Source organism: Anoplophora glabripennis, unplaced genomic scaffold, assembly GCF_000390285.2.
Source record: "Anoplophora glabripennis isolate ALB-LARVAE unplaced genomic scaffold, Agla_2.0 scaffold22, whole genome shotgun sequence".
Taxonomy (NCBI): domain Eukaryota; kingdom Metazoa; phylum Arthropoda; class Insecta; order Coleoptera; family Cerambycidae; genus Anoplophora; species Anoplophora glabripennis.
The window spans coordinates 1569181-1594847 of NW_019416298.1; the positions used below are offsets into that span (position 1 = coordinate 1569181).

The 25667-nt window shown below is 33.3% G+C and overlaps 4 protein-coding genes across 4 annotated transcripts; 1 reads left to right on the forward strand and 3 right to left on the reverse strand.

Annotated features, from left to right (window-relative positions):
- Window positions 1-725: 725 nt before the first annotated feature.
- LOC108917289 (anionic trypsin-1-like) lies at window positions 726-4338 on the reverse strand. Its single transcript, XM_018723802.1, has 5 exons — window positions 4257-4338; window positions 3936-4185; window positions 3702-3874; window positions 1060-1293; window positions 726-983 (listed from the first exon to the last, which is right to left on the reverse strand). The coding sequence occupies exons 1-5, from the start codon at window positions 4312-4314 to the stop codon at window positions 778-780; spliced, it is 921 nt and encodes a 306-aa protein (XP_018579318.1). The 5' UTR covers window positions 4315-4338; the 3' UTR covers window positions 726-777.
- A 1204-nt stretch (window positions 4339-5542) lies between these two features.
- LOC108917290 (trypsin-3-like) lies at window positions 5543-11947 on the reverse strand. The gene is made up of 5 exons (XM_018723803.1): window positions 11871-11947; window positions 9622-9859; window positions 8953-9137; window positions 8358-8600; window positions 5543-5797 (listed from the first exon to the last, which is right to left on the reverse strand). Exons 1-5 carry the CDS (start codon window positions 11920-11922, stop codon window positions 5559-5561), a joined length of 957 nt encoding a protein of 318 aa, XP_018579319.1. The 5' UTR covers window positions 11923-11947; the 3' UTR covers window positions 5543-5558.
- Window positions 11948-12411: 464 nt separating this feature from the next.
- On the forward strand, window positions 12412-18270 carry LOC108917261 (serine protease 7-like). The gene is made up of 5 exons (XM_018723766.1): window positions 12412-12495; window positions 16069-16318; window positions 16394-16566; window positions 17751-17996; window positions 18065-18270. Exons 1-5 carry the CDS (start codon window positions 12444-12446, stop codon window positions 18268-18270), a joined length of 927 nt encoding a protein of 308 aa, XP_018579282.1. The 5' UTR covers window positions 12412-12443.
- Window positions 18271-20415: 2145 nt separating this feature from the next.
- On the reverse strand, window positions 20416-25051 carry LOC108917288 (venom protease-like). The gene is made up of 5 exons (XM_018723801.1): window positions 24962-25051; window positions 24229-24469; window positions 23998-24173; window positions 21356-21586; window positions 20416-21300 (listed from the first exon to the last, which is right to left on the reverse strand). The coding sequence occupies exons 1-5, from the start codon at window positions 25011-25013 to the stop codon at window positions 21116-21118; spliced, it is 885 nt and encodes a 294-aa protein (XP_018579317.1). The 5' UTR covers window positions 25014-25051; the 3' UTR covers window positions 20416-21115.
- Between the last annotated feature and the right edge of the window lie 616 nt (window positions 25052-25667).

Below are 25667 nucleotides of genomic sequence, written 5' to 3' on the forward strand. Positions count from 1 at the left end.
TCAAACTTACTTGTGAAAAGAAGTAGCACATATTTGGCTCTTTTCCTGTAATTGTCGGCATATTATACACCGCTTTGGCATTTTTATTGAAATTAAATAAAAAAACACAGTTTAAAAAGACACAAAACACTGAACTCGGCTAATATCGATTTCACAGTAATAAACTAATAATGGCGTCCCTTATAGTACCGTTTAATACCAGGTAATGATGCCATTTACGGCGTTTGTATTGCTAGGAATTTCAATGTATTTTTTTCGGATATTCAGAATCTATAATTATAAAACAAGTTGCAAGAAAACAGTGTGGTAGTTTTATGCATATTACAAAGTAACTAATTTGTAAGTCGAGATCAAGAATAAGGTATATCCTTGTATGTTAATCAATTAAAATGAACGCTGTACCTAGCTATAAAGATAAAAATGTAACATTGGCATCAACGTCAAGGACGTCACAAGTACCAATGTTTGTAAATACACATATATCAACACTTCACTATCGAATGTAAACAACGGCATCCCCTTTATTTATTAGTCTGAGATGGACACCATACATAGAACCTTTGAATATAATTTATTTGGATTTTACATGTGCCTTTGATAAAGTACCAATGCGTAAATTGTTGACTTCAAAACTAGATGCTACAACATTAACAATAAAAATATTTATACAAAAGCATTTGTGTAACGGAGAAAAGAGACGAGCTTCTACTTTATCCTTTATTCATTACCATCATTAAAGGAATATAACATCTTTCGATTCGGTTTTTATGTTCATTTTTAAAACAAACTTTTAATTGCTTCAATTGCAAGATATATTCCACCAAGAATCCCGAGGATAGAGTAAGGAACTGGACGAATTCCGCCCAATTCGCACGTCTGTAGATCGTAAGAAGCGACGCCCATCAGATATGCCCGCTTCACCCCCTTCTCCTTTTCGTACGCGATCAACGGGCCCCCTGGAGATCCTGCGCAGGGCTCCTTAACTGAAAAAAGGTCACACGTCGACATTAACTTTAACAAAATTTGATTGTAGCCGATAATTTTGAAACAGTTGCCTACCTCCTTTCGAATACCCCACGCATAGCTGGCCCTCATCCAACTCCTGGGCGTATATTGCGTCGCATTCTTGTTTATCTAAAATTCGAGCCTCGACGTACGTTAACTCTCTTTCAGATACAAATACATTCTGTTGGTCGTCCCTAGTTTCCGTATGTGGCACACTGAATCCAGGTACAATCATACGCCCCTTCATTGGCATTGCTGCTTCAGGAACACAAATGGGTCGAACAAAATCTGAAAAAGTATCAATCATTTCGTCCTCAAATGAACAAATCAACAAAATATGGCGCTTCATGTAGAATGAACTCACCTACTATTTTGCCACTGCGCACCCTTCCAGTCGAATTAGAGTTCGAACGTGAAAAAATACCTCCCCCTCTTTGTTCCCAAGATAGCTTTTTTATAACGTTAGTCGTTAATTAACTATTGGACGTACCGGACCGGGATTTTAGAGACAATTAAAGAATTTGAAACGTTTAAGACAAAAACCTCGCGCGCGACGGAGTGGCGGGGCCGGCGCGGCGCTCCTTCTCCCACGTTCATTAACGTCAACTTTTACTGCTGCTGGCGCATTTATTACATGAACCATCAATGTAAAACTTCCTGTAAATAAAAGTTTAACTCTTTCTTTAATTTTCTCTAAAATCCCGATCCGCGATGTCCAATAGTTAATTCACAATTAACACTATAAAACAGTTATCTCGGGAACAAACATTTTTTTTTTCGATACGTTTTTTGAATCAAACAGAACCTATATCTACGATATTAACTTTTAAAATTAACGTTTAGTAATTAAACAATTGGTTGCAAAAAAATCGAACGAAATTAATAAACACAGCCACACAAAAAAAGAAAAGTAGTATGTACTTTTCATGCGACATATTTATGTTATCCGTAGTATTATTGCCTCCTGATCACGAATCCGGTGTCAGAATTGAGCTAATACATCACAGGAATTTGCTAACCTCAAAAAACAGGTAAGAAATAGCAAAAATTCATGAAACAGTGCTAGGAAAAATACAAACATTTTTGTTTCTATATTCAAATGTTCATTTATATAGTTAAGACCCCGCCCAACGTGAATCCGCAGTCAGCATTAATGGTTCTTTTTCTAACCTCAAAAAAACGGGTCAATTAAAGTCAGATATCATGAATTTTTAACCAATAATAGATTCGCGCCAAATTTGGTATACGGAGTTTTCTGGGTCGCTGATCACGGATCCGAGGTCAATTTTGCAAAATTCAAGATGGCGGATTCAAAATGATCGACTATATTTTCAAATAATAACAGAATCGCAGCAAATTTGGTATACGGGGGTTTTCGGGGTCGCTGATTACGTATTCGAGGTCAGAATTGCGAAACTCATTTTGTAACATTTTACTTTATAACCTGAGTACCCAATCATGTGTTAATCTACTTTTTTTCGGCTATATCTTGTCCTTTTTTCTGTAAAAGATCTATTCACGGGTTGAATTTTGTAAATCTGATCTCGTATTCGTGATCAGTGACCTCGAAAATCCCCGTATACCAAATTTGGCGCGAATGTGTTATTTTTTGAAAATTTGATCGGCCGCCATCTTGAATTTTGCAAAACTGGCCTCGAATTCGTGATCAGCGGCCCCGAAAACCCCTTTATACCAAATATGATGCGAATCTGTTATTTTTTTAAAATTTGGTCAGCCATCTTGGATCCGCTATCTTGAATTTTGCAAAATTGACCTCGGATCCATGATCAGCGACGCCGAAAACCCCCGTATACCAAATTTGGCGCGAATTTGTTATTTTTTGAAAATTCGTGATATCTGACCTTAATTGACCAATTTTTTTGAGGTTAGAAAAAGAACCATCAATTCTGACCGCTAATTCACGTTCGGCGATGTCTTAACTATATAAATGAATATTTGAATACAGAAAAAAACAATTTTTCTAATTTTCCTAACACTTTTTCGTGAATTTTCGCTATTTTTGACATGTCTTTTGAGGTTAGGAAATTCCTGTGATATGATAGCTCAATTCTGACACCTGATTCGTGATTAGGATGTAAAAGTACTGCTGATAACATATGTCGCATGAAAAGTACAGACTACTTTTCTTTTTTTGTGTGGCTGTGTAATTAACAAATACCCGGAGCAACAATTTCGCGGTCAGTCGATTCGGCGTTTGGCACAAAGGTTGGTCATTGGATTGACCGTCTTTTCCGTAAAATTCATCTAGATCCATCGCTTTTTGCAATAATGTGCATTTTTAGAAAACTGATCTTTCCGCGTTCAACCTTTATTGACTTTAGATGCCTTAAATTGTAGGTAATTTAATTGTCTACAACATAAAATAACTAATATTTCGATAGATCTTCTAGATTATCGTGGGGAGTAAAAAAAGTGAAAAATACGTAAAGCCGCTTATTTTCAATTTGCCAACTTTGCGTCATTTTACATACCCCTCGTCATAAAGTGCAATAAAATATCTATTAATAATTTTTTAACGTCTCCAGGTTTTATGATCTAATTCGATTGGAGTATCTAGGCTCAAATGAATTTGATTTACTTTGTACACCATAATTTCGCGAGTAGAATCAGGTCTTAAATTACATTTTTTACAGTATAATTCGACAATCTACAGTGCTGATGTCAAAATGAATTACCATTGTACTCCACTGGTGCTTCCAGACCTATTACTAATATATCATATCTGTTGGTCTTGTTGCATCGCTTATCGGCAACCTGAGTCCGTATCTTGATATCCTGAGGGGGTGGAGGACATACAGATAATTTGCAATCAACGTTTTCGTCTATGTTGTTCTCTCCTAACCTCGCCCTAAAAAGATACATTTAAATTCGTGTTACTTACAATAATTAATGGTGGAATTATCATTTACACTTGGTTAGCAGTACCGCAGTGAGCCGATGATATCACAATTTGCCTGCTAATCAGAGACCCTTCACAGTGGAAGAATGGTTCTTGGGTGTCGACGTTGACCACCCCAAGCCTAGCTATCCATGGGGCTAGCCCGGGCTTACCAATGTATTTTTCTTCTGTTCCTAGTTCCACGCTACCGTTGTCGTTGTCGTACATCGTTGTACCGCAGTTCTCTTCATTCTTCCAGGTTTCTGTATCGTCTGAATTGCCTACAATGATAACAAAATGTTAATATTTATCATCGGAAATAAGGCAGATTTTAAAAAAAAAATAGTTTTACCCAGTACGGTACCCCTGAGGAAATATGCGCATAAAATGAATATAAAGTAATAATACATGTTTGCTGTGATGATACTATGCGTTTGAAGACTTGTTTTTTTTTTGAAGTTATATTTATAATATATGTAATATGAATTAACCCACACAGCCTCTAAATATTTTTGCAAATTAATTTAAAATTAAATTCCCATCAGTGTCGGAATATAATAAAAAGCAACAATGGAAGGTAACATAACATAAAACAATAAATTTAAATTTGTTTGTTCTTAGATTTATACGAGTTAAAATAAAAAATGTAAATTGTAACGAAATTAATTTTCCGAATAAGTACACATCTGATATCCTCTTGCAGCAATGTTATTTTCTCCTGATAAAAAGTAGGTGCTGATCATATCAATAATTCGTTACTAATATGTATTTAGGCTTTTTCATAATGTCACTCAGAAACTTGAAAATAAAAGCACAAGAATACACTGTACAGGGTGATTCAGATCGGTCGGTTTTCAAGTTCTACTGCGAATCAGTCACAGATAGACGAGTCCAGAGTTCATTTTTCGAGTAAAAATTGGTGCAAACCGGATCTCTCTATCAATTACCATTTGTGAGCTACTGGGCGTTTATCGATTTTTGGCTAAACCGACTGGTGCCCTTTTCACGTTTAAAGATATCTCAAAACGGTTTGAACATCCTAGAGGCACTTATTTAAGATACATTCGATGGCATAAAATTACATGAGACACTATTTTTAGTTTATGTGATATGATCACATGATTTTATATGGAACACCCGGTATTTTAATTCAAAAACGGAAAGAGCGTTAAAAATGCATTCCAAACATATATATTTTACCTACTTACTTATTATTTTTAGTGTAAGTTTGCGTAAAATATAAAATTTTGAAAATACCAACGATATTGAAAACAAACAAGTTTGATGTTTAACGTTATTAGAAGCGTGTTAAGACAAATCAAAAATGGACCTTTGCTGAAATGAAGACAAATACGTATTTGGTCGTTTTGCGTCTATTTGTAAGTCACCAAAAATACATCGGAGGCTAAGCCGGCCTGAGCAGCGAAGGCTAGCCTCCGCTGTTTTGGTTGACACGTCATTCGTATTCGACGTTTCGTGAGATGTATCGCTCTCTACTTCAACATTCAGTCAAGACGACCCACAAACTCAAATCCACTTATTACCAGAACATTCTCTCTGCTCAGCAGAACTTGTAGGTATAATAATAAACGAACAAATGAAGATATATGTATGTATTTCCCTAACCGTTCATTTTACAAAAAAAAAAAACACGTCAGACAGCGAATAAGCGTCTTCCCTGCTTCCGCTCTGCTTCTATCGAAGATACAATTTGGTTTGAAATCCACTCCGAGTAGTTACAAACGGAAGAGTACACAATAGGAGCCGTATCTTCGGCCTCACAGATCAAGGGATTTATTTTCGCAACGCCTATCAAAAATGCCCGTGCCACCCCCTTCACTTTTAGGTATTCCACCAATGGTCCTCCGGTGTCTCCCACGCAACTATGGTTAACTGGAAAAATTCTAGAGTTATAAGAAGGCAAACAACAAAACAAATACACAAGTAGGTACATAACAGTATTTCAGTTAAGACATACGCTGAGAGAAAAATACTGCTTGTTAGAGGAAGGTACTGGTTTTTTGAAAATATCAAATTTTTATTGTTACACATATTATATTAGTAGATATTCCATATATTTGGTGCACGCTTTTTGCGAATTTTTACTAACTTGGTGATAGTCCATTTGTAAAGTGACTTCTTTTCACTATTTTTTCAAAAACTTAACAAGTACTTAATACACACTCTGTATATTTAATAAATAACTAATGATTGAGACATAGGTGATTTTAAACACAAACACTCTTCCCTAAAATTATATGTTAGTTAGTAGACTAATTAATGAGCAACCTCTAACAGTTAACGGAGCATGTAAAGTAGAACAGCATCTGCAATTACTGTGCATAAGCAGCGTGTGGAACGCGCATAGCGTTGTACTGAAATTATACACATACACTGTATGATAACTTACAAAGTTAGAGAGGATTCTTTAAATCATAAATAAACTGTTGGTAAATGCGGTTCTTTTTATAGATTTTTCTTTGAATATGATTGTGGTTTATTCTTCCATAGTTTGCGGACTGATAAAAAAATTCAGTCATACAAGTTCTCCAAGTATTTTGATCTCTTGATATCCTACAACTTTTATCTGGAACTTTTTTTGATATGACTTGATTCTATAGAGAGTTATTTGGGCGGATTCTTATCTTCTTTCTTCTAATTAAAGCTTTATTATGGTAGACAGGTATTTAAATTTGACGATTTTCCGTGGTTTTTGCCAGGTAAATCGGCTAGGATCAATAGAAATAGTTTAGCAATCCTGTTGGAAACACTTGGAAACACCGTTGAAGTGCTTAGAATTAATAATAATCAAAATTGTTAACATTTATTGATAACACAGCCACACAAAAAAAAGCCCAAACCCAAGAGAACCACAATATCATTTCCGAAGGAATTCGATGCGCTGATCACGATCTGCGTCCAAAATTCATGCTTGCCGATGAATTTCGGAGAAAAGTTGGGTATGAAATTGAATGAAAATTTAGAGAAAAATCAGTTTTGATCCATATTTGGGCGTTCACTATTAGGTAATCATCAGTTTTACTTTAGTTTAAAGGTAAAAAGGTAAAAAATACTTATTGTGCAATGGCAATATACACAAAATGACTAGACACATATAAGCCTACCACTCAGAAAGTCAATTAACTTATATTAAAAGCAATATGATTTTATAGTGTTATTAAAACAGTGTAAAAAACAATATAACTTATAAATATACATACACAACATTCGTACATGCTTGTGCAATACACATACAAATACGTAGTATAGTCAGACACACACTCAAAAACAAGTCAAAAACTAAAAAACAGCAGCATTTGTGGAGTAATCATTTTCCATGACCAACTCACGAAAGCATTTCTTAATCAGAGGTGCATTACGGAGTGTTAAGTCCTGAGGCACCAGTACATTAATTAAAACCATAGCCCATAAATAGGTAAATGAACATCTAAAATACTCAGTTCGATGACGCATTATTTGCAAATCATGTAACTTACAAAGCTGACGATCATGTACATCATGTCGCCAAACCAACTTCTCATAAAGATAGTCAGGAGTTGTATTACGCAGTACATTATTTACAAAAACACAAAAATGAACATAGCGTCTTTCACTGAGTCTTAATTTACCAACTGTCTAATAAAAGGAGTAACATGGTGAAGAAAGGGTATATATGTGACAAAGCGCATGCACCAATTTTGAATTTTTAGCAGTTTAAATTTATCATCATCTTTAAGTAAAGGACCATAAACATAATCACAGTAATTTAGATGAGACAAAACTAAGGATTCGACCAATACTAATTTATTGTCAGAGCTCAAATATCGTTTTAAAGGCGCTATTTGCTTAAAGAGATGAACGCCTTTTTACATAATTCACTAACATGTTATGAGAATTTCTGGTCATTTTCAAATACAATACCCAGATTCTTTACTGAACTACAGTTTTCCAAAGAACAATTGTCAATATAAACAGCAAAATCCCCCAACTGACTAGTTTTTTGATAAGTACCGATAACCAGGTTTTTACATTTATTTGGGTTAAGCATTACAGCATTTTTATCGCATAACTCCTTAATCCGATGCAAGTCAGAATTAATAAGATCAACAGTAGTTTGTATTTTTGTAATTTCGAAGCTGTACAAAATTTGTAACTCATCTGCACACATGTGCAAAGTAGTGTGCACTACTGACGACACAAAGTCCGCAGTACATATACTAAAAAGTAAAGGCCCCAGGAGAGAGCCTTGTGGCACTCCAGATTAAGTTAAGAATTTCTAATATGGAAACTCGTGCTTTTTTGCTTAAGTTTCAAATGACAAATATTCAAGTGAAGTTATTCCTTTTGTTTTAATGATATTTGGAGACTTTTCCGCAACACAGTTAGCAGCGCTTCGGAGGAAGGTGAAACACTGTAACAATTATAAAAAAAAATTATAAGGTATTTCGTCTACCTCCTTTCGGATAGTCCACGCAGAACTCGCCATCCTTCAGGAGGTCCGGATATATTGCATTACACTCTTCCTGGGTGACTATGGCGGAATTGACGTACCTCATGTCGTCAAATTTTTCTTTCCTTTCGGTTACTCCTACTAAAGTTGAAAATATATGCCCGAATCCTGGCGTCAATGCACGCTGCCTTATTCTCGAGGTGTGGCAAAACGCGTCCGTCGGAATACAGATCGGTCGTACAAAGTCTGAGAACGAAATAACAAATAAATAAAGAAATAATGTCTGTAAATATCACCCCACATATACCATGTCAATATTTTAAACTAAACAGTTCATAACTTTTTTATTTATTGATCTAGAAGGATGCGGTTTGGTTTGCTAAAATCTTCAGATGAAGTTACGGGAATTAGTTTTTCGATAAATTCAGTGGTTCAAAAGTTATGAACAAGGTCTGATTACTGGCATAGTGGCACATTCAATTGAATCATCATCAGAAAACGGTCAAAGGTTCAAAGAGGAATCAAAATACCGAATTCTAGACTGAATTATAAAAATCAAAATATATTCATTGTAAGCTTTATGCATCGTTTCCATTACCGTTGTATTCTGCTGGTTTCTCCAACTCCAGAATTATGATTCTCTGAACACTATTCAAGGAACAGTCGTTTCCGAATATCTGCTTCCTGACTTTAATGTCTTGAGGGGGCAAAGCGCACTCGCCGCACTCGTCGCAATCTTTCTCCTCTTCCGTGTCTTCTGCTTTGATCGACCCTAACCTCACTCTGAAACAAAGCATTAGACAAGCGGCAATGACATGGAAAAAATTCGTATTTTGTTTACTCAGTGGCGGCAAATATGAATATTATTATTTATTTCGTATCCGCTGAATTTTAATAATTGGTGGTTGGAAAAGCAACAAAGTAGGTTAGCAGAAGAATCTCTTCATGAGAATATTATTATCGGATTGAACGACAATGCTCTTCTACTATGGTGACAGTAGTTTGATAATAAAACGATATCCACAAAGAAATCCCCTTGTGGTAGTTTTGGCAGTGAACTCCAATTTTAATTTCAACAGAAATACTAATTGTTGTTTGAAGGTTTCTTTATTTCAATTATAACTACTGGAAAAAATTAAAAGAACAAAGAATTTTCATGATTTTTTTGGTGATTTTCGAAAGGCTGTATCTCAGTGAAAAATGGTCGTTTCTCTCTATATTTAATAATAACCGATATACCGTAACACCTCTTGCGTCTCATACTTACAGCTGGCCCAATCTTCCGCATTGCGCCTCAGAGATCACGTAACTTTTGCTGATAAGAGATCCTCCGCAGAAGAACAATATTTGGTTATCAGGATGGATAGATCCTATCATAGCCACCCAGGGAAACTGACCAACTCGGGCTTTGCTGTAATCGGCAACATCCAAGGTGGTGTTCTCGAACCTCGTCCGACCGCATTCTTCCGGATTATCTTCCCAAACAGAAACGTCCAAAAAGTTGCCTTAAAATAGCAAGGAATTAGTCGAAACGCTAAAATAGGCTATTGAATATAGGATTTTCAAAGGAACTATGACGTTCAAGATATTTTATTGAATGAATCGTTCAAATGGTCATTTTAGATGAAAAAACCGCGAAGTGCTATTGAATTAGAGGGTGGAAATTGGAGATAGGGGTGAAAATGCACCCCTTTCAGTTTTCTAATTGTAACTCGAAAACGAAGCAAAATTTTGCTATAGTTCATAGGAAAAATGTTGTACAGAATTGAATTTCTCATCGAAATGGCTTATTTAAAAAATGTAAAAGGAAAATTTTATGCAAAAAATCGTTAATAAACAATTTTAAAGAAAGCAAAAAATAAAATTTTTTGATTTTTTTACTTTTTTAATAAAATAATTTAGTAAAAACCTGAGAATGTAAGTACAATAAAGTTTATTAATAATGTATATACAGTGTGTCCACGGATGGAATTGACAAGAACACACACAGAAACTGACTTTATTGAAAAATGTCACTCTCTATAAAAAGTTCTGTTCTGTTTATTACCTCAAATAATGTCCTAATAGGTACAAATTTTAAAATCAAAATTTCAATTCTCTTCTTTCACTCTATATGTATAGCTACTTCCCACCAAAAAAATTAAAATTTTGATTTTAAAATTTGTATTAGGACATTACTTGAGATTTTAAAGAGATTTATTCTATACAAATGTTGTAAAATGTTGTAAATGTAAAATAAAAGTGACATTTTTCGATAAAGTCAAAAACAAAAGAGTTTCTCCTCTTGTACGCGACAAAATATGGATTTTCATTTGCCATTTGCTCGAATAAAAATAACAGCTAACTCTCCCGACTGCTTGGGCCTTAAAATATATAATAAACTACCTAAGGAACTTAAATCAATGCAAAGTGTATATTTATTTAAGGGCGCTCTAAAGCAATTTTTAATGGAAACATGTTATTATACTATTTCGGCATTTTTGCCTACTCTGTCTTAATTTGTAAATCTTGACCATTCCTATAAATGTATTAGTGTCTTTAAGGAAAATAAAGTATTATTATTATTATTGTCCACTCCATCCGTGGACACACTGTATATACATTAATAAACTTTATTGTACTTAAATTCTCAAGTTTTTACTAAATTATTTTATTAAAAAAGTAAAAAAAAAATCAGAAAATCTTGCAAAAAATGAGAATTAAAACGTATAAGGGCAAACGCAACGAAAATCGAAAAATTGCTTAAGTTTGAGAGGCCATATATCAGTCAATTTTCATCCAAAAATACTTTACAACCTCTTGTTTTGAAGGAAATTTTATCTACTTTTTTTTTTTCTATGAAACAATGCCTATAATTATATTTACTCAAAAAAAAACTAGAGGTAAAGAAGTAAAAAAAATCAGAAAATCGAATTTTTTGCTTTTTTTCAAATTGTTTATTAACGAGAAGTTAAATGCTGCTGAAGAATATGCATAGCGTGATTACAAACTCCATCCTGGTCTTGGCTCGAGTTATGACGCTTCTATCCAGAATTTTGCACTTTTCCTTTTTTGGAAAGATTCCGTTTTGCTTTAAATTCTATTTTATAATGTTTTTTAATTTATTTTCCATTGTTACTTTAGCTTTCTCTTTGTGTACCTTTCGTCGTATTTTTTTAGCACTCTTGCAGGCTTCAAAACTGAAGCATAATCTAGACTGATATCCTTAGCATGAATCGAGTTTGGGGATCGAATGTCGTTAAAATACAAGAATTTATAACTCATGATATAACAACTACTCTGTTGTCTAATGCCCCGATCAGCATTGAGTTGTACCCGAAGCGTCCAGTAAACAACAAACTGTACATCATTACTGAACAATTATTATTGCTCTAGACAAATTTATTTCGTTAGAAAATAAATCTTCAAATGAACGAGAGAAAGCGCTACATGTGACAATATAATAAAACAGGAAAATTTAGTCATAGGAATTATTAATCCTGATTTGAAAAAAAAATGTGCTGGAAATGGCCTTACCATAAGTGGTGACAAAAAAGGCAGCCAAGATATATAATTCTAGATAATTCATGTTGTATAAAGCACGACTAATCTTGTCAACAATTCAGTTTTCTAATTGGAAAGAAATAACGACATGTCATAAACCGTAAAGTAAATTGAATTATTTACCCACTTGTTATATGGCTGTAAATTTATTGGAAAGTTTATTATATTTTTTACGATTCTTCTAGAATGTCAAAAAGTAATTTTTTTCCCATAAAAATTTTATATATATTCTTTATACTTAGCACAGCATGTGTACGATCTCCCTGTATTTTGACCCGCTGAAGACGATGGAGACATCAGAAATACTCCATCACGTCAGCATTATACTAAACGAATGAATGTTAAATATTTTACTAGAGCACCCTGTTTATAAATTCTCCACTTTTACTTTTACTACTGTACACTGTACAGTTCATTAACTGTAAAAATTAAAAATGTTGATTAGCCAATATTTTAACAGGAATTTTTTGAGGGTTGTGATTTATATTTTTTATGAGTATTTCTCCCACTGAAACAGTTTCCTGAGCTGATTTTGAATAACAAATTATGAGTTACTTTGCAATATGTATTTTGCCAATGATATTTTTCTCCGTAAATGGTAAGCTCTTAAACAGTTGGAAACTAAATTTGAATTAATTCTGTCAACCCGTTTGTAGAGATTTTTTTATGAAAATTGTGCTAAAATACATTTTTGTCTAAATATGTGATTAAATATTTACGAAGCAGAGTTTTATATGCAATTGTAGGAGTAAGGCCTTTACATCAAAAAGCATGTACTGTCACTGAATACTTTTGTATATGAAAATTAATCAGAACTGTACAAATTATTTCGCTAGTAACCTACATAATTTTTTTTATTTGGTTTTAAAAATTTCTATTCAAATTGTACGCCACTGACATCAAATTTGTGATTCACTATGTAGTCCAATCAAATTATTACATTTGGAGAAAAAAAAATTACCTGGACTTTTATAAGTGGAAATGGTAAAAGGGCTTATAATAAACCTAAAAAAAATAAATGCGTGAGCAGGGGCGGCGGAGGGTTGATTTGGGGGATTGAAAAGTTATGAAAAATTGTATTATTGGGATTTCTGGTGAAAGTTGACGTCAAACAAAAAAGTATCCACTACAAAAGTTGTAGATCAGGCAAAAATCTACAACTTTTTTGTAGTAGTAATTTTTTAACATAACCTCAAAATTTCCGAGAAAAATGCGAAAAAGTTCTTTTTCTGATTTTTCGTTTTTTATTTCTCATTTCCGCAAAGATAATTTAATTTTAACGAAACTTGGTGAAAGTATACCTTTCTCTGTGTTAAATAACCTCAAATTTTTTTAGATAAAAAATCAAGAAGTCAAGTCACGAAAAAAAAATTAAAAATGACTTCCAACAATGAATTTTTCAGTTATTGTTAATAATTTGTTTAAATTAGAAAATATTCAAAAACTGATTACACCATTCAATTCTACGGAAAAAATAAAAAAAACTGTGTCTCATTGTTTGGCCCAAAACTTTATTTTTGTACAGTATTGCTATAAACATCTAAGTCGAATTACAAATGCACATATGATAAATTATCTCTCGATGATTTGAGATTTCAGCAATATAAAGTATTAACTGCAAAGTCTACTGTTGACGCGAAATCTGATGAAAACCCGAAATTTTGCAAAATCGTTTTATTTTTTTTTTCTGGTTTTATTTGAAAACGAATTTTAAATAAATTCCATACATATTTACATTGCCACTTTTTTCGCTCTATCCAATGGCGTCAACAGTTTTGCAATCCGACGTTTCGTCTTCGACGGGCCATCATCAGATTAATTTTTTTAAATATATTGCTGCTATTTTTATGACAAAATCTAGTCATTTTTAATTCTGTATTAGATGATATTACTATTGTAATCCCTTAAAGCTATCATTAAAAATTTTTCCTGAGTACGGCTCTAAACGCTTTAAAAATACCTGGAGCTCGATTCTTGACGGTGAGAGAATAGAATTCTCCCAGTGGTTCCCAAATTTCGCTCTACTACTGTTCTATCACAAAATTCATACTGTATTCTCGACATAAAGGGATTGAGCTATTAAAGTGAAAAACGAGGAACAATATCGTCAAATGTACCGACCAATCAGAAAGCAGCAAATAAGCGGCAAAATGAAAACTAGTAATGAGCTAGTCATGAAATAAAAGTGCTATTTTATTTAGAGTTATTGTTATTTGTTTGTCACGTGCAGTCAAAAAAGGAAAGAAAATGGAAATTAATAAAACACCGAAGTTAAATTCAGTAAGTCCTAACCAAAAAGAACTTCTACAACCACAAACTAGAGAGAAAATGAAGGCTAACTGGGAAGAATATTTTAATACTATATTAGGCACATCCATTTTATTGTATTATTATTTTATTCGTGTACTGTACAATTCTTCAAGTAAACACAAATTATACGAACGATTCCTAAAAGTTCTCGAAGGATATCACCACAAAACAATATCTAGAGATATTACAGACAGATTGCGAAATTCGTAATTTGTGAAACATGTAAAAAAATATAGGGTTAAGTTTAATGATCCCTGCCTGTTCCCCCGAAAATATCAGTAGAAGAAATAGGGAACGATTACTCAATACAGCACAAAATATCCAACCATTTTTTTAATCCATAATTTAAAAAGTTGTATCTAATAAAAACATAATACGAATTTATGATATGTTTTATTATTTCTAATTAGTATTGCTAATAGTAGAAAAAAAATTTTTGGATATTTTGTGCGGTATTGCCTTTTATACTGTTATGACTTCATCCAATAGATATTTTGAAAGCGTTCAGAGCCGTACTCAGGAAAAATTTTAAATTATAGCTAAAACAAGCTAAAAACTTTTTAAGCGATTACAATTAGTAATATCATCTAATTGAGAATTAAAAAATACTTTAGATTTTGTCATAAAAATAGCAGCGACGTATTTAAAAAAAATTAACCCGATGATGGCCCCTCGAAGACGAAACGTCGGATTACAGAAATGTTGACGCCATTGTATAGAGCGAAAAAAGTGGCATTGTAAATATGTAATTTATTTTAAAATTCGTAAAAACACATCTTTTTTCTAATCTGAGCCACCCCGTATCTCTTACCGTTTCCTAGATCCTAATCCTATCCCATCCTTATCTGGGACACACTGTATATCTATGAATTCATCAAAATTTAAAAAAGTAAACTAATCGATCCTAAGGAAAAAAAATGTTTATTTTATTTATTCACTACCTATTCGATTTATGTTTATAGCAATACTGTACAAAAATAGTGACAATGAGACAATTTTTTTTGTATTTTTTCCGTACAATTGAATGGTGTAATTAGTTTTTGATTTTTTTAAAATTTAAACAAATTAACTATCAACAATTACTGAAATTGCATTGCTGCAAGTCATTTTTGATTTTTTTTTATTTTTGAGCATGTTTTTGAACTGTGATTACAGATTTTTTTTATTTCATCAAAAACTATATGTTAAAACGAAAAAATGATTACCGGCAGAACTCTGTACGATAATTTTTATAAGTAGAATTTTTCTTTAAAAAAAAGTGTTTTAGGCCGAAAAAATGCATATCTCAGAAACTTTTGATTTTTTTATCTAAAAAAATTTGAGGTTATTTAAAACAGAGAAAGGTATACTTTCACCATGTTTCGTCAAAATTAAATTATTTTTGGGGAAATGAGAAATAAAAAACGAAAAATCAAGAAAAAACCTGTTTTTCGCATTTTTCTAGGAAATTTTGAGGTTATGTTAAAAAATTACCACTACAAAAGATGCAGATTTTTGCATGATCTACAACTTTTGTATTAGATACTTTTTTTGTTTGATGTCAATTTTCGCCAGAAATCCCAGTGATACAATTTTTCATAACTTTTCAACCCCCCAAATCAACCCTCCGCCGCCCCGGTTCACGCATTTATTTTTTTTTTTTTTTCGTTTAAATAAACCCCTTTACCATTTCCACTTATAAAAGTCCAGGTAACAATTTTCTCTTTTTTTCCCTCTAAATGAGTTATTTTGATCGGTCTAATGGACGTTGTTATTATTAATAAATAAAAGGATAGTGGTATGAGTTTTTAGTTGAGCTTATCATTAACAGATGGCGCAACTAATTACTAACCTAATAAATACACTTTTTTCTCATTCTAAGGTTTGAAATACAAACATATGAATTGGGAGGACCTGCCAACAGATTGCGGCACGACGATATACAGCAATACGAATTACTACAACAGTAAGGACAAATCCAACAACCTCGCCAGCATAGGGGAATTCCCCTGGCTTGCCAGAATAGGACTACACGACGAAAACACCAACGATCTGTTCTTCTACTGCACCGGATCACTAATTCACGTGGATTACGTCATTACGGCTGCGCACTGCGGGAAACACAGCAAACTGTGAGTCCCCGAAAATAGAATCGATAACAATTTGTCATTTTTCTTAAAAATGTACCTCTGAAATCTCTTTTTCAGTGTGAGGCTGGGAGAAACAAACATAATCAGCGACATCGACTGCTATCGGGGGATCTGTGCTCCACCTCCTCAAGACATAAAAATAAAGAAGCACATATTCGCTCAGCATTGCCGTTTGACCAATACTAACGATCTCAGTATACTGGTCCTGGAGGAATCAGCTAAATTTAACGGTAATTGATACTCGAAATTAACGTTTCCTCAATCAAGTCAGACATTACAATTCAACTTGCGATCATCATCATAAAAACTATACTTTATAGTCCACGGGCCTAGGTACAAAAAGAAAAATGATTACCAACAAGCTGCAACTTTGCGTGCAGCTTAAGTTTGACGAGTATCCCAAGATTTGACTACGAGGAAAATTCAACAGTGGTAAGTTTTCCCGTGATTTTCAGGGAAACATGTCAATCTGGCATAGACATAGAATGTTATGACCAGCACTTTTTTTTAAGTTTAAATGAAAGATATATTTTTTAAATCCCCCAAAAAATTTGTCCGACAAAAATGTTGGGTATTTTCAGTTTGTCCCCCACCCCAAATATGTCGATTTGGTGACATTATGGTTGGTGACAACCAGCAAGCTGATATTTCTGGGAGGGTTTGGTAAAAAGATTTGATATGAAAGTATCTTATTGTCCGACAAAATCCTTGAGAAGTTTTTGCAGTCCGACGCTCCGAAGATGTCGATTTAACGACAACATGGTTGGTGATAACCAGCTGTCGGACAAAAGCGTCATTATTTAAAAAATGCAATATTAATATGAGAATTTAATTGTCCGGCAAAATGATCGGTTTTTTCTTGCTCGCTCGACAAAATTAAACGATAAAATGTTGCGGTTTCAATACTTACACATGATGTAGAAGAAAAATTTATATTTAATAAAAAAAAATATATGAATAAAATAAAATTTGTTTAAACTTCTCAAATTTCAAAATAAATATGACTAATTTCAAATCTTTTTACCAAACTCTCCCAGAAAAATCAGCTTGCTGGTTGTCACCAACCATAATGTCACCAAATCGACATATTTGGGGTGGCGAACAAACTCAAAATACCAACATTCGGACAAATTTTTTGGGGGGTTTAAAAAAATATATCTTTCATTTAAACTTAAAAAAAAGTGCTGGTGATAACATTCCATGTCTATGCCAGATTGACATGTTTTCCTGAAAATCACGGGAAAACTTACCACTGTAGAATTTTCCTAATAGTAAAATCTTGGGAGACTCGTCAAACTTAAGCTGCACGCAAAGTTACAACTTGCTGGTAATCATTTATTTTTTTGTACGTGGGCCCGTGGACTATTAATCCAAGTTTTAGTCGAAATTCTGGTACCTCTTCCTAATTTTTCAGACTTCGTAAGGCCCATTTGTTTCCCTCGAGAACCCGTGTCCCATCACGAACTAATGTATGAGATCACGATCGTGGCAGGATGGAGCGTGGTGTACTCTGGGTGGGGCACGGTCCACGGAAGCAATTTTTCGTCATTTATAAATTTGAAGGACACATTTTCCTTCGTATTGGATCCTAGGGTTTGCGATGTTATCTACAAGCGTCATCTGCAAGAAAGTGAGCTTTGCGTATCGTATGATGAAGAGGGTATGTGAACTTGATTCGATTTATGGAGGAGATAGCGCATGATCCTTATCTAGAGCATTTTTTTCCAGTTGATGATCCGTGTGTGGTGGACTCTGGTGGTCCACTAGTTAGATACGCGGGAGCAGATAAAAGAGCTTACATTGTAGGCGTAGCATCGCACAACCTGCTGCTGTGTCACGCGCATCAAGAATTTGCCGCAGTTTATACGGATGTTACTTACTTCACGGAGTGGGTGTTGAGGAGGATCAACCAGTGGCTCGAATGGGGAGCTTAGGGGGATGGAAACATTTGCAAAATTGTTCGCTTTTGTTTCTTAAAAAAACTAATAAAGTCTTAATGTCTTTACGTAAAAGATAATTTTGTTGTCGCAGAGTATGGAGCCTTTGCTGAGGATATGTATGGGTTGAACAATCCTTTACTAATTTCAAAATTTTTTACTTAGTACTGATAATACATAAAAGCTTACTGCGATCTTCGTTACGTCCAAAATGAGGTTATAAATCGCCGAGTGTTACAAATTTTGCAGCATAACGAATCAGATAGATTTGTTCTGCAGTCGCAGCACTTTGTCAACATTCACAGTACATCTATATCATTTTTATTAATTCGTGATTATTGTTATTATGCATCGGCAAAAGAAGAATAATTTTTTGGTTCAAAGTTGGTACAATTCTGTTATATGTTAAATTCACCGAAAAAATAAGTTTTTTTTCAGCAAAATTATCTAGAATATAAAAAATCGGGCATGCTCTACCAACTAAAATAATGGTATCCACCTAACACTTACAGTTATACCGGAAGTTGACGTCATCTTCTTTACATTAAATGGAACACCCTGTATATTATTGCTATTCTACGTCAATTTTTAGGTTAACTTTCACTAAGGCTTCCTATTATTAAAGTTAACCGTTTTGGATATATCTAATTTTTTTCAAAAAAAAAAAAAATTAAAAAACTGCCTAATTCAAAAAGATGTGTATTTTATAATACTAAAGTTACAGCGAAAACTTTACACCTGTCATTTTAAACCAGTGCAGTACATAGTGTAATTTCGACAGTTGCCCATCGCAACCTTCAAATTTTTCGGAATTTTTTTTCCTCCTGCCAAGCTAGGCAAACAAAATTAATAAGTGGAATTTTTTTTTTGACAGCTATGTTTTTATTTATTGTAAAATAATAAATACATACAAGTAATTATTTACCAAATATTTGTTCCGAGATTTCTTCTATTAACGCTAAATGTTTTTGAAATTCTGTCTGGCACTCTTCTCTTCGTAACGGAGAGTAACGAGGAGCATAATTATTACCTTTATTTTTCATTTCCATCAGATGTCTGTGTTTCATAAAATATATGTAATAATTTCATGAAATTTTCTTCTGCTGAGCCCTGGTTTTACGTAAAAAAGATGGGATATCTTCCTCCAAAAACTTTTGAATAGCTGCGAAAAGGTTTTCCTGATGCGGACTGATTCCAGTTTTTTTCAGTAAATATGGCAAATACTTTAAATTTTTTATGAGACATAAGAATGTCCCCTATTTTGGTGCAAGAATTACATGTACTATAAGGTTTTACATTATTTTTTTGGTTGTTCACTGCCATGATTTAATTGTAAACAATTAGAAGCTACAGAAAATCAATAAACGTGACGTATAACGAAGACGATTGTGACATTACAAGCCTAAGCCTACTTGATTGCAGTTATGATTTTTTTTAAATCATTAATATATTGCCACAGACGTCGGTTTTCTACAAAAACTTACTTTCCTTCTATTTTAGTAATACTAAGTGAATTATACTGCAAATATAAACATCTGGATTCAAAAATTAAATGCCTTTTTTATTAATAAAGTGAATGTAATGTGCTGTTTTTTATGTTTAATAAGGATCATTAATAATATAAATTTCAAAATGATTCAATTTCATACAGGGTGGTAGAAATTTTATGCCGAATTTAGGCAACTTTAAACCATCTTAACTTATTTTTTTTAATGGGACACCTTGTATATTTTTGCGTAACCTCATGAACAAGAATCGGAGATCGGGAAAGCTTTTTCCGTGTGGTAGCCCGAAAAAGCCCATCTTACATTATTATTAATACAGATGAAAATAAGGTGTTTTCAAAGAAATACTTTATTTGCAAATATTTGTTAAATTCATGAACATGCAATTTAAATTAATGAAGTTGAGGAATGTTTATTTATTTCTATAATTATGTTTTTTGGAGTTTCAGCTAATACTTAAGCACAAGATACTTTTAGATGCGCAGCTTGTGATAGTTAAGAAACAACTAATTTTAACGCAATCAGGTTCATTCAGGTGGTATGGGATAAGCGAAAATTAAATAATATAACAGTTTATTATGTTTGTTTAAATTTATTTCAAAGTTTGATACATACAATGTGTCTCAAAAGGATCCTAGTCCCCTGAAAACTTTTCAGGATTCCGTCTTATTAAAACAGTTTCAGATAAAAATTGTAGATATCAAAAAACCCGCATTCTGGTGACCTTGCATTTGACCTTCAGTACAAGTTGTAAGGTTAAAATAATCTAGACAATTAAATCGAAAACGCTATTTTTCATGTCGACAAACGAAACAGCGGCAAATTTTATATCGGAATCTGCGATTAAAGAATTTTTCTAGAATACCTTTGTGGCTTATTTGAAGGTCAAATCCGTTTTTCTACAAAAAGAATGTATACAAAAGTATTAGAATTTATTATCTGTATGTGTTCAGTATGATCTTGACAATAATTTTGAAATTTAACACACTCCTAGATTAATAAATAAAATTTGATGATAGGATCCGGCTGTTGAGTCAAATATAAGATCATGATCATAAATTAGTAATTCAAAATCGTACAAATTGTGAGTTTAACCTCCAAACGACCTTCAAGGACATAGTGGGAAGATTTTGTGGCCCCATATCCGGATGACAGATTTGACGTTCTATGGATTGCTGATACAAAGATAAAATATTCCTTTAATATTTTCAAGTTGATCTTTGCTTGATATTAAAACTTTCGGTGGAGTTTTCTTGATATTCTACAACTTTGATCCGAAACATTTTTTATAAGACTCGGTCCGTGGGGTTGGATCTTTTTGGGAAGGTAGATCAGAATCAACTTTTTTCAATTCCGTTCAGAATAAAGTCCATATAGTACGGGACGTTTGTGTATACGGCACCCCCTTGGCAGTTTGCTTGGACGTACGAAGCCACCCCAAACAGGTACATTCTATGAACTCCATTCACTTTCACGGCCTTAGCTGCGGAGCCCCCAGAATCGCCGTTACAGGCGTTGCGTCCTAAGAAACGTAAAAAAACTACTAAAAGATGCACAGTTGGACAACTTTTACTCACCTTTCCTCGATTGTCCCATGCAGATCTGACGGCCTTCTGTTATATCCGGAAAAGTACGTTTGCATGTCTTAAAGTCTGTCACAGGAACGATGATATACATCAAATGTTTGGAACCTTCCAGGGGGTTTCGTCCATCCACCGAGCCCCATCCCGATAGCACCACGAACTCATTTACGAGGCTTCTCGATAATACTTCGTTAGTTGTTGGGAGGCAAATCGGTTGTACGAACTCTGGACAATGTAAAATTCACTTCAATACGTTACTGTATGATTATATTAACTAGTTTTGTGTCTCTGTGGAGGTACGAATTTTAACAACGGAAATACAGGAACCCACTATAAGGAATATTTAAAAAAATCTCAAATTTTTAGGTGATTTTCAAAGAGATGTAACTTGGACGGAAATGGTCGTAGGGAGAATAAAAAAAAATAAAACTGAAGCTTCAAGTTTTTAGTTTTCGAATCTAGAATTTAAAATTTTTTAGCTACAGCGGTTTTTGAGTAATCAACCAACGAAAAAAAAATTTTTCAAATTTTTTCTTGTCTCTAAAAAGGACTTCAATACACTTTTGTAGGTACCGTAAAGCTTTTTTAGATAATTTAATTCCCTTCAATTTACGCGGTTCAGGAACCTGATTCGTCGATTTGAGTTATTGTCGATCAAAGCAAAAATAGGCTTTGATTGATGTCATATGGTATGGAACTACAATGTTGATGGGTTTTTATTGCATGAATCGTTCAAATGGTTATTTATATGAAAAAACCGCGGAGTGCTATTAAATTAGAGGGTGGAAATTGGAGATAGGGGTGAAAATGCACCCCTTTCAGTTTTTTAATTGTAGCTCGAAAACGAAGCAAAATTTCGCTATAGTTAATAGGAAAAATTATTTTGAGATTTGAATTTCCCTTCGACATAGCATACTTTTTAAATAAAATAATTTAGTAAAAACTTGAGAATGTAAGTACAACAAAGTTTATTGATAATGTATATACAGTGTGTCCACGGATGGAGTTGACAAGAGGAGAAGCTCTTTTGTTTTTGACTATATCAAAAAATGTCAATCTTTATAAAAGTTCTGCCCTCCGAAAAAACGACACTGCCATACAAATATCTTAAATTAGATCTACCGGGTGCTCATAAATTAAAAAAACACGAAAATACTCAAGAGCGAGGTACTATTATTTATTATTTTACACAACATTTTTATAGAACAAATCTGTTTATAACCTCAAATAATGTCCTAATACAAATTTTAAAATCAAAATCCTAATATTTGAGGTGGAAAGTAGCTATACATATAGAGTAAGTCAGAATTGAAATTTTTATTTTAAAATTTGTATTAGGACATTATTTGAGGTTATAAACAGATTTCTTTTATAAGAATGTTGTGTAAAATAATAAATAATGGTACTTCTCTCTTGAGTATTTTCGTGTTTTTTTTTTAATTTTTGAGCAGCCTGTATATCTAATCTAAGATGTTTGTATGACAGTCTGATTTTTTCGAAGGGCAGAACTTTTTATAAGGAGTGACATTTTTCGATAAAGTCAAAAACAAAAGAGTTTCTCCTCTTGTCAACTCCATCCGTGGACACACTGTATATACATTATTAATAAACTTTATTGTACTTACATTCTCAAGTTTTTACTAAATTATTTTATTAAAAAAGTAAAAACAATCAAAAAATCTTCTTTTTTGCTTTCTTTGAAATTGTTTATTAACGATTTTTTTGCATATTTTTTTTTACATTTTTGAAATAAGCCATTTCGATGAAAAATTCAATTCTCTAAAAAATTTTTCCTAGGAACTATATTGAAATTTTGCTTCGTTTTCGTGCTATATTTAAATAACTGCAAAAGTGTATTTTCACCGCTAACTTCAATTTCAACTCTCTAATTTAATAGCCTTGAACGTCTTAATTTCCCTCCTTTTTTGCAAAAAATGAGAATTAAAACGTATATAAGGGTAAAAGCGACGAAAATCGAAAAATTGACTAAGTTTGACTCTTGTTTTGAAGGAAATTTTATATACTTTTTTTTCTATGAAGCAATGCCTATACTTATCTCTGTTCAGAAAAAAGTTATTTGGATAAAAGTAATAAAAACAAAAAATTGAATTTTTTGCATTTCTTTGTTAAATTGTTTTTAATATATTTTGCAGTAAATAAATATTTTAAATAAGCTATTTCGATAGAAAATCTCATTATCTACAAAATTTTTCCTATGCAATACCCTCAAATTTACTCAAAAAACCGTAAGGGTTGCATTTTCACCCCTATCTCCAATTTCCACCCTCTAATTTAATAGCACTCTGCGGTTTTTTCTTTCTGAATAACTATTTAAACGATTCTTGCAATAAAAACCCATCAACGTTGTAGTTCCTTAGTACCCTGCTCTTTAAGACATAATCAATAGCCTAAAAAGTCATTTTTGACTTCGGCAAAGTATTCTTTACAAATCGTAATTATTGGTTTTTGATAAAAAAAGATTTCGAAGTGATGGACACCCTTAGGAGATAATCAGCCTTATATACTATCACAGCTTTGGGAATTAGTTATTTGGAAAGATGGCTATGTTTAATCCCAACAAAGAAAGACAAAGGCATTAATTTCTGTCATTAATATGACATTTATAACCAAGTTACCGTTCAATTTAGCAGGCTCCTCCAATTCAATCAGCATGATATCATTTTCACTGATCGTCCTGCAGTAGTTGGCAAACTTGTAGGCCTTAATACCGATATCTTGATGTGGCGGGGCGCAATCGCCAAAGTCGTCACAGTCGATGGGAGTTTCGGTGTCGCTTTCGCCCAGTCTCACACTGAAAATCATCAAACGCTGGAATATTAGGATCTCCAAGGGCAACTTACGCTCACATGTTTCCCGTTTCCTCGCAATGTGCGGCCGATACCACGTAGTACCTGTTGATCAGAGATCCTCCGCAGAAGAACCACTCCTCCTTCTTCTCCTGCTTTATTCCTATTCTGGCCATCCAAGGAAATTGGCCGAGGTAGGCCCGGATGCCCCCTACTATCCTGGGATTTCCGTCGTCGAATCTCGTCCTGCCGCAGTCCTTTGGCAGGTGTCTCTTCTGGTGGTAGCCCCTAGAATGCTCAGCTAAAAGATAGAGGGCACTGCGATCGAAGAATATCGTTTGATCTCGTTTGCTATGATCTTTTCGAAAAATATTTGAATTTATTTGAATCGGTTCAATACCTTTAAAATTGAGTAAAAAGCAACTGGTATAATGAAAAAACAATAATACTTTTTTATCAGAGCTATTGACGAATCCCTCTGAAATGGAACACCCTGTATATCACATGTAGCGACGATTTAATATTAAATTTATTAAGTTCACCAGATTAGAGAAATCACAAGAAGAAAGGGATATGTCCCTGTGTTTCGAAATGCCAAAATGTCTACTTCGACGAAATATGCAGGGTGTTTAAAAAATCATAACTTTTTGTCTCATTTCCTCAAAACGATGTTAAACTGTTTCTTTTGAGACGCCATTAGAAAACCCTACAATCAAAATATGATGATGATGACTGTGTAGGTAAATAATTTTCTTGAAATGAAATCTATATGTATTTGAATTATTTTTCTTACCGCTTACGGTGAAAATGAAGGTCAGCGACATATATACTTTAATGCGATGCATAGTCTGATACAGAAACTGAAATAATATGTAAAGTTAACGGTTTGAATGGCGAATTAATAAGAAAATGATATCACTGGTAGCTAAGGATATTTTTTTTACTATTCTGAATTTAATTTTTGAGATTAATGAGGCGGTTCTTAATAAAACCACACAAGGGGGAAATAATTTACCGCCTACAGAAGAATAGGGAACATGTACAGGGTGGTTGATTTTCGATAGTTTTATAGGGTACAGCCAAAACGGTGATAGATACAAAAAATCTGATATCGATGTCCCGTCCTCTTTTTTTGAGTTTACTTCGCTGGTCCCAAAAGATCTTGGCTAACTTGATTAGTTTTAGATATACAGGGTTTTTTTGAAAAATGGCCCATTTACATTAACCTCTCTATCTCCGTTGTCATTCAATTTAGAAGAAAAAAGTGTGCACATTATTTGTTCTATTTTTTATTAGGAAGCCATTGGCGTACTCAGATTTTTTACAAATCGCACAGTTTCTCCGATATTGCATAAACATAGGTTTTTTTAAATAGAACACCCTGTATTTGGCCATCCCGTTGAGTAGCATTTTTTTTTACCTTTTCAGCCATATATAATAATAGATACTTTTTATTTGCCTAAATGAAGAAAAATGCAAAAATGTAGATATAGATATTT

Coding starts and splice junctions, on each gene's coding strand:
- LOC108917289 (XM_018723802.1), bottom strand. CDS start 4,314: ATGTATTATTACTTTATATTCATTTTATGCGCATATTTCCTCAGGGGT. Junction 3,875..3,935: donor TGCGGTACTGCTAACCAAGT/GTAAATGATAAT, acceptor GTATCTTTTTAG/GGCGAGGTTAGGAGAGAACA. Junction 984..1,059: donor CGTGGGGTATTCGAAAGGAG/GTAGGCAACTGT, acceptor ACCTTTTTTCAG/TTAAGGAGCCCTGCGCAGGA.
- LOC108917290 (XM_018723803.1), bottom strand. CDS start 11,922: ATGAATTATCTAGAATTATATATCTTGGCTGCCTTTTTTGTCACCACT. Junction 9,860..11,870: donor CTTTTTTGTCACCACTTATG/GTAAGGCCATTT, acceptor TGCTATTTTAAG/GCAACTTTTTGGACGTTTCT. Junction 8,601..8,952: donor GAAACCAGCAGAATACAACG/GTAATGGAAACG, acceptor TTTCGTTCTCAG/ACTTTGTACGACCGATCTGT.
- LOC108917288 (XM_018723801.1), bottom strand. CDS start 25,013: ATGCATCGCATTAAAGTATATATGTCGCTGACCTTCATTTTCACCGTA. Junction 24,470..24,961: donor CTTCATTTTCACCGTAAGCG/GTAAGAAAAATA, acceptor TCTATCTTTTAG/CTGAGCATTCTAGGGGCTAC. Junction 21,301..21,355: donor CATGGGACAATCGAGGAAAG/GTGAGTAAAAGT, acceptor TACGTTTCTTAG/GACGCAACGCCTGTAACGGC.
- LOC108917261 (XM_018723766.1), top strand. CDS start 12,444: ATGAGTTACTTTGCAATATGTATTTTGCCAATGATATTTTTCTCCGTA. Junction 12,496..16,068: donor GATATTTTTCTCCGTAAATG/GTAAGCTCTTAA, acceptor TCTCATTCTAAG/GTTTGAAATACAAACATATG. Junction 16,319..16,393: donor TGCGGGAAACACAGCAAACT/GTGAGTCCCCGA, acceptor TCTCTTTTTCAG/TGTGAGGCTGGGAGAAACAA.